This window comes from Galeopterus variegatus, unplaced genomic scaffold, assembly GCF_000696425.1.
Source record: "Galeopterus variegatus unplaced genomic scaffold, G_variegatus-3.0.2 Scaffold1944, whole genome shotgun sequence".
NCBI classification, from domain to species: Eukaryota; Metazoa; Chordata; class Mammalia; order Dermoptera; family Cynocephalidae; genus Galeopterus; species Galeopterus variegatus.
Window position 1 is genome coordinate 287106 of NW_007728055.1, and position 8740 is coordinate 295845.

Consider the following 8740-nt stretch of genomic DNA (forward strand, 5'->3'; position numbering starts at 1 on the left):
TAGAGAAGAATTAAAAGTTTTTGGTGGTTGGCCACAAATAATGGCTTATGAATAAAACAGAATATATATAGAGAGAATATATATACATACATCTTAAATGCTTATAAGATTAAGTAACTGACTTACAGTTAGAAAGTATTTAGATCTCTCATTTCACAAAGAAGTTGAGGCTCAGAGAAGTCAAGTGGTTCTTAGAAGGTAACAAAGCAAATAAGAGGTAGAGCTGGAATTTTTCTAACATAATTTCTTATAGAAAACAATAATTCAACTAATAATATGTTTGCTAGTATCTAGGACTGACCAGGAGTCCCGTTGGATAAAATGCTACCACAAGGATTAAGCAGTTTCCATAGGCACCTGACCCACAAGAAGTCTTCAAGTAAAAAAGGAAAGATAGTGGAAAACAATGAGGTAGCGTGTGTGGTAAGCAGTTAGAGGAATCCCAATTGCTCAGGTACTAACTGGCTAACATTTATTGGATTCCTAGAATGCTGGATGCTGTGCCAGCACTTTAATCTCATTTAGACATTACAGCAGTGTAAGAAAGATATGATCATTCTATAGAGAAAATAAATAACTTGCTGAATAGTGCACAGTATCGATTTGAGCACGGGTTCTGTAAACTCCTAGTCATGCTGCAAGCCACTGTGCTTCCCTCCTGACTCACAGTGTCTGGGAGGGAGAAAGGGAAGGCTCGTCTCTCTAAAGACACTTATTTAAAAGCCAAGTAAAAATATTTTTCAGGACATGTTTGTTATTTAGATTGTTTCCTCCTTTGGACAAAGATTAATTTTCACCTTTGGGCTGGGGCAAAAATTTCCTTTCTTCATAATAATCTCCACTCATTCTAAACCTTTGTCTTTTATAGCAGGGTTTTTAATAATGTTTGCAAATGTGAACTTAAAAATACTCAAAGAGGGCATAATTTTCTTTTTGGTAGAATTTTTTTTTTAAAGTTATTGCCTATTTCTAGGTTATATGCATTTTTTAATACTCATTGATACATAAATTTAACTTGAAAAATATGATTTGATTTTCTAAGGCACAAACCATATATACTGACAGAATTTACAAAACACATAAGTTAGAATTCTCTTTCATGTTTGGATTCTAATGACTTGACTTATTTCACAAATCCCTGTTCTAAGATATCACTCATCCCAACCCCAAGAAAATGTAAAGCCTGAGTTAATTTCCTGCAATAAGTAGTCATTTAATTAAAGAAGAAAATTAACAGGAATCAAAATGTTGCAGCTGTATTTTTTGTTAGACATTATATAAAAAAGAAAAAGTATAATACAGTAAATCATTTTGTATAACATGAACGTAAAGAGTTTTCAAATTAATCATGGTCAGAATAAAAATGTCTTTTCAACATAATACTGAATGACACTGCGTCATATGTCCCTCATGTCAGAGGCCTGGGAGTGGTGAGCCTGCACATGCACATTGCCCATCCTCTGTTACACTGCAGAACTGTAAAACAAGTTTGAAAGGCAAACAACAGGTTTCTTCTGGTAGAGTTACTTTGGGTCTTAACTGACCCCAACAGTTCACACTCCTCTGACACCAAAGACGGAAGTGTGTCCTCTGGTTACTCCTCTTGCAGGTAAGTGAGGCCAAGATTGCACCTGTGTGTGTGATCCTACTCTCTTCACAAACACAGCAGGTAGTCTTGAGCTGAATTTCAGGAAAGTTCCCTGATGAATGTTCAGTGTTGGTATCAAAAATTAAACACAAATTCTTCTCAGAAGAAAATCTCTATGGCCTGTGGAATCTAGAAATTATGAAAAAGTCAGAGAATTTAAGGTTATACATTTCTAACAGTTAAAATTGCCAAAAACCTTCCACAAATAAATTTGCTGCTATGAAAAGCTTCTCAGAAGTCCAATATGTAAAACATGAGGATCAAGCTGCTCTGGTTAAAGTAGTGCAGAGCCTCAGAGGGCTCCCAACTCCCAGGTCCTTCTTGTACCCGAACATGTATTATATGCTGAATTCTGAGGGCTACCTAGAACTTAGTTTGAAAGATGCTAGTTAAACCCTTGAAGTACATAGAAAGGGCTTTGCTAAAACAGTAGAAGTAATGAATTGATTTATAAATTATTGGAAATTATAAAAGAGTTATAAGGGTTTTTTGTAGCATTAGTGATGTTTAATACACTCAAGAAAACCTCATTTGACTAAAAATATTGTTCTGACTCTTTAAAATTGATATGAAGTACTGAAATGTGGTGTAAAGATTTTATAATTATTTTCTGATGTTTAAGTTCACTCTTTAAAACTTTGTCATCTTAGAAAGCTATCGAACTCATGAGAGAAGATACATATCCTTAATAATATCTTTCAGTAAAATATAATGGAAAAATATTAACTTGAGATTACCATACATAGAATATGTAGTAATTATATCCTATTTCTTTAAAACAGAATGAACATATAAATAACTGTGCATGTTTTACTACAGAATGTTTATTTCCTAAACATACATAAAACCTATTCAAAATAATCAAAAATAAGATGATCTATTCCTCCCTAAAAGTATACTAGACATGGGAGGAATCTTTAAAAATTTTTGAAACAAACTATTTGCATAATTTTCTCCTATCCTTCCAGCCTTCTCTTCTTTCCTAGATGAGTACATCAAGGATGAATATATTCATACTGAAACCATTGGGAAAGACAGAATTCCATCATACCTGGTTCCTGTTCCATAATCATATTGAGCTTAGAGACTAAATCTTTTAAATAACAGTTGCAGTCACTGTTTATGACAAACAGAAAGGTAAAGGGACACATTATTTTATTTAGTTTAAAGCCTTACTTATATGCAGGATTTCCATTCTCCTTGTATTGGGGTTTGAGCATCTTTAGACAAAGGGAGAGAGGACAAAGCAACTGCTTCAATTAAAGGCTTGTTGCATGATGATCATTGTCTTTAGGATAAAAAGTGTGTGAGAACTTCAAATAATTATTACTGATCACTGGTTGTGGCCATAGAAAAGAAGCGAGGAAATACTAAATGAATATATAGCTCAGTGAGTAAAGAGAAGTAAATCTTTTACCAAATATGTTATCACCAAGAAGCTCAGTGTCTTCCCTTGTATATGGTAGCATGGATAGAAAATGTATTCACCTTGATGGGAAAAGTCTCGATTATGGAAGAATCAGCCAATACATTCCCAGTGGAAGGTAAGCTCCATGAAGATGGGAGCCTCCTTTATCATATTCACAGTTGTATTCTCAGCACCTAGAATGGTGCCAGGCACTTAGTAGGTACTCAAATATTTGATGAGGAAATGAATGCTCACTCAGCTTTAGGGGAACATTAGCTTGTGTTAAAGATATGAATATAAATTTAAATAAGATAGGAAAAAATAGGAAGGTAGAGAGTGAGTATATATAAATAAATTGGCAAGTTCTATAAATTGGAACAATTCTGAATATTAGAGGAAGGGAATTAAATATATAGGAAAATTACTTTCATTGCTTTGAGACCAATTTTCTTAAATATACACAAACTACTTAAATAAACCAATGGCCTATTTAATACTGTTCTCCTACATATCACCTGTCACCAGGCCCTATAAAAAACCATGGGAGCAGACAGCATTTTTGAGGTGCATTCTGTTTGTTCTATACAGTTCTCTGCAGAAATGCTGAATTTGTTTAGCTTGATACATAGTTATTTGTGGCTTGTGTGTTTAAGTATCATAAAATTCATACCAACGGAAATCTGACCTTGTCAAATGCTTGCTTGATGCATGTACCTCCATTTCATTACTTTTGTATTCATTTAATTCTTTACGAATTGCTGCCTGAAATTTAAAAACAGGACATTGCTTTTTAGAAAATTCAAAAGTTCACAGAGGAAATTAGTATCATGTTTATGGATTAACAGCCATTCCTAATACTTGCTGACTCTGTGAGGGTACTTCAAAAAGTCTGTGGTAAAATGGAATTAAAAGATGATGTGAATCTTTCCATGAACTTTTTGAACTATCCTCATATATTATCTTGTAATATATAGCAAAAACAAGAAGTGATTTTTTTGTTTAGCATTTAGACTGTCTTACTCATTTTTTATTGTCCTACCAAGCTAGAATGCAGCTGGTATTCTGAGAGTCTCTAGTGCATTAATTTGCTGTGCTGTAGTAGGAAGACAGCCCCCATACCTAATAGATGGACGAAGGACATACTCAGGGCACTAACGAAGTAGGAGCACTGAAATAATGAGTAAAGTTCAGATTTTGGTGAACTTGGAATTTTGCAATCAGATAATCTAGAAAGTCATTCTAACTACATCAAAGTCTTAAGGGCTCTTCAGGGCATCTCCTCCAGCTTGCCCAGGCCCACTTTCATTATGAACTTCTTTCTCGGATAAGCCCTCAGAGGCCAGGTGAAACAAAAACATCAGACATGGCCTTTGTGACAAGCAAAGGCTTTGAGTTAAGAATTTCAGAGGCAAATTATTCCCATATTCAAATATGTCTGCTGCCAGACACTTTTCTTCTCCCCTATCACTGTGATCCTCCGAGCACTTCAACCAAGAGTTAGTCCAACTCTAACATGTCTGCATTTCTCCGAGTTGATTTATAAGCTCACATACCTACTCAGCATATAAAGAATGAACACTTAGCAAATTCAGCATATTCACTGGCTGAATGTATAATTTTTCTCTTCCTAAAGGCTTTAAGTGTTCTGAAAATCACTAGAGGCAAGAAGGTATGAAGGAAATACTATGTAGACAGATGGTCCTGGACTTAAATCCTGCCGGTTAATGGCATTTGACCATGGACAAGAACTTACCCTCTCTCTGCTCAGTAAATGTCCATTCCCTCTACTTCACCCCAGAGCCTCTGTGACCTACTGCCTCCTTGATCTCTCCCTGCCTCTACAACTGTTCAGTCCAGACTCCTCAGGAAGTTTCCAGAGATGTCTCAAACTGGACAAGTTCCAGGCAGAATCTAGAGCTTCCTCTATATACACTGTAGAGGCTTTCCTGAATCCCTCCTGGGTCAGTTCCATTCCTCTTTGTCCCCCCTGTAGCTCATTTTGTTTACACCTATCATCTGATCTCTCTCTTTTTTTTTTTTTTTTTTCCTTTTTGTCTTTTTTCATGACCGGCAATGGATCGCAACCCTCAGTGTCGCGCCCGTACCAGCCTGGGACCGGCAACGGGATCGCAACCCTCAGTGTTGCTCCCCGCACCTCGCTCAGCCAGTGAGCGGGAACCGGNTTCCTTTTTGTCTTTTTTCATGACCGGCAATGGATCGCAACCCTCAATGTCGCGCCCGTACCAGCCTGGGACCGGCAACGGGATCGCAACCCTCAGTGTTGCTCCCCGCACCTCGCTCAGCCAGTGAGCGGGAACCGGTCTGTATGTGGGATCCGAACCCTCGGCGGGAGCGCTGCCACGCTTCCCAAGCGGCGCACTGTAGCAGTGCGCCACCGGGCCGGCCCCCATCTGATCTCTTTTATTCCAGCTTTACCTACTTTTGATTCATCCCTCAGACTAAGGTTTCTCGACTCTCGACATCTGGGACCAAATAATCCTCTCTTCGGGGGCTGTTCTGTGCATGTTTAGCAGCTTCCCTGACCTCTACCCACTAGACATTGCAATAGCACCCCCAGTTGTGACAACCAAAAATGTCTCCAAACATTGCCACATATCCCTAGGGCCCAAACTGTCCCCTAGTTGGGGACACTGCTCAATTCTGACCCCGAATTATCTTTGTGAAACCAACATCTGGTCAAGGCATAGCTTTAATTTAAATAGCTAATGGCTCTCATTGTCTATGAATAAACTCCCTGGCATGACAGGTTTTGCCCTTATTACAAGATTCAACACCCCAACCAGCACAGACAGTTCTGTACCTTATCTGCTGCTGACAGTCTTGTCCAGGGTTTGTCTGCTCTCCTGTCATAGTCTTGCGCTTTTGCTACTTCTACATAGTCACTGAATCGTATCAGGATTTTTCTGTCTCTTAATTCATCAACGGTGGGTCTCTGATTAAGCTAAAATAAAAGATCATCACAGTTAGTTATCATATGCCAAGCTAGCTTTCTTGAAATACTCTGAACAAACACCACATTTCTATAAACAAAAATAAAACTCTGAAACCACGAAATACATCCTGAATACAAACAATCTCTAATGTGAAGGGCTTACATTAGTTACTCATAAATCACAATCCCCCTTCCTTGAATACAGGATTCAAGGATTCAATCCTTATAAGAAGGATTCACACCCCTGACAGTGCATAGCACAGGCACAAGGAATAGTTGATGAATTCACTTAGAATAAATTTTATGCAATTAGAGGCTTCTTTTCAAGTACCATTAGATAAGCTTAAAAGAAAATTACTGATAAAGTTACAATGCTAATTACTATGATAGTACTCACACATCAAGCTCAAGAAGGATATTCTGTTAACTATTAACAGCATTATTCTGTTAATAATGGAATGACAGAATTTCATTATTATTAAACGGAGCACAGTGGAGAGGGGAAAACAGCAGCTAGAATTTAGAAATAGGGCTTTAGGGGCCGGCCCATGGCTCACTCGGGAGAGTGTGGTGCTGATAACACCAAGGCCCAGGGTTTGGATCCCCTATAGGGATGGCCGGTTAGCTCACTGGGTGAGTGTGGTGCTGACGACACCAAGTCAAGGGCTAAGATCCCCTTACCGGTCATCCTTAAAAAAAAAAAAAAAAAGAAAAAGAAATAGGGCTTTAAAAGTAGCTTAAATTTTATAGAGTTGCTACATATATTGGCCATGGTAAATTTTAAATGAGTCACAAATAAAAATCCTTCAGTCTAGTAAAGTTTTCTACAATCAAGTAGCTTCTAGCCATACTGAAGGTGACCAAAAGCAATGGGTCTAAAAAGTAAAACAGTGATATCCAGGTATGCTTTTCTTAGACACTGTGTAAATTAAGAAAATGCCCAGTCAACTTCTGGCTAGAAATAAGTGTATATGTCATCAGGATTGTATTGCCTCTCCAAGTGCCACTGTGCTGGGGAAGGATGTCATCCAGAGGGGATGTCAGAGTCGCACGTTAGGGTGTAGCAAAAGGCACCGCTTTTTAGAGTAGTCTGGTGATTTATTTCATTGTTGCTGAACAAATATTCTGATTCAGCTGATGCCATATTGTCCAGGAACTCATTACTCACAATTACAGAGTGATGTCTTACATCACCCATCCCAACTGCTACAGAAGCAGCTTTTTTCTAGTCTATCTTTTTAAAATTATTATTCAGGAACTAAAACGCTAAAACTATAGTACCTTTCTTGTCAATCTTTGCTTGATTTCTCTTCTTTCTTCCTGCTCTGTCTGATCATTCCTTTCTGTGAAAGATTAAAGTAAAAAGAAAAAAACAGGTTGAGACTTTCTTGAGCAAGGAAGTGTATTCAAGATCTCCATATCTCTGGTAGCTGAAGGTGGGATATTAAGGACATCTTTTGCTACATCACAGTTTGTGTTTCTACTTTGCCAGTGGATGCTCAAGGCAGTCATGGTCTCATTGTTACATAGAAATGCTTGTACTAAAGGAAGCATTGCTATCGTTCCAGCCTTGATGTCCTCGGCCCTTCTCTATATTAGAAACAACCACAGATATCACAGCTCTTTATTTCCAGAAAGCAGATCTCTATGTCTGTCTCCCTCTTTCTCACTGATTATCTCTCTCTTCTCTACCCAAATATCTTTTCCTGTAAATTTACACCTAGGAACATAGATGGTACACAAAAATAGCTGTAGTAAAGTGAGTAAATAAATGTATAAATACATTTGAATATAAATAGCACTGTCACTGCCTTTTTGGTTTTTTCAATTTAATAGGTGTGCATACTTTTTAGCCAAACAACACAATATATGCAACACTCTCTTCAGATCCTGGGCAACATATGCTTGCCTGGAATTTAGATTTTGGGGGTATATTTCAAATCTGTACACGTCCATGAACCTGGCTGACTCTCCATTGCTAAAGCGCAAACACTTTTGTATGATAGTGACTTTGAAAGGAGCCCAAGTCCCTCACCGAAATTGGCTTTGCTTGGTGAATTGTGACTATTAACATTCAAGCTGTGTTCACATCTATACTTGAAAGCTAAAAATAGACCAGAGTGCTGAGATGTAGTATAAAATAAAATGTATGCCTTGCCCTGGGATACAAGATAATGGCTGTCCTATTTTTGGTGCTGTGTGTTACCAAATAATGCCACAGGTCCCTGACCTAAACAGAGCTCTAATTCCTAGGAAAGATATCTCAACCATCAGTACTCCTAGAAATACTGCCAAGTTTTGGAAAGAGAAATCCTGCTACTCGCAATTAACATAATTTCACATTATCTGCCTTTACTTAAAAGATGCATTTAAAACACTGTACACTTGAGAGATTGGATATATGTGTGTTTAATATATTAGCCATTGCACTTTTCAGTGATTTTTAAAAAGAGAGTCATTTTAGATTAGGTGTTTTAGAAAAAGAAATGAAACCCTGTTGTGTGCTTGGTTCTTTATCTAAATGATAAACCAAAAGAAACCATACTTGGAAGCTATAATCAGAAAGGTGATGATACAATTAGAAAAAAAATTGCCAAAGTATCACATATAAGTCCAGCCATGAAGGATTTTAGTGTGATATTAAATTAATTCTTCAGATTTCTTAAAATGAGTCCATGGACAAATCCCAAGTCTAGTCTCTATGTGAAAAAACTGAAGCAAAATCAAGTCT

The 8740-nt window shown here is 37.4% G+C and overlaps 1 protein-coding gene across 1 annotated transcript in view; it reads right to left on the reverse strand.

Annotated features, from left to right (window-relative positions):
* Positions 1-1188: 1188 nt before the first annotated feature.
* The window catches only part of PHACTR3 (phosphatase and actin regulator 3), a 47605-nt gene continuing 40053 nt past the window's right edge, over positions 1189-8740 (reverse strand). Inside the window, exons 3-6 of the mRNA XM_008579700.1 lie at positions 7291-7352; positions 5878-6018; positions 3742-3818; positions 1189-1777 (exon numbers count right to left, since the gene is read on the reverse strand). Coding sequence (XP_008577922.1) covers positions 1762-1777; positions 3742-3818; positions 5878-6018; positions 7291-7352 — 296 coding nt within the window. The 3' untranslated portion in view covers positions 1189-1761. The remainder of the gene's footprint in view (positions 1778-3741; positions 3819-5877; positions 6019-7290; positions 7353-8740) is intronic.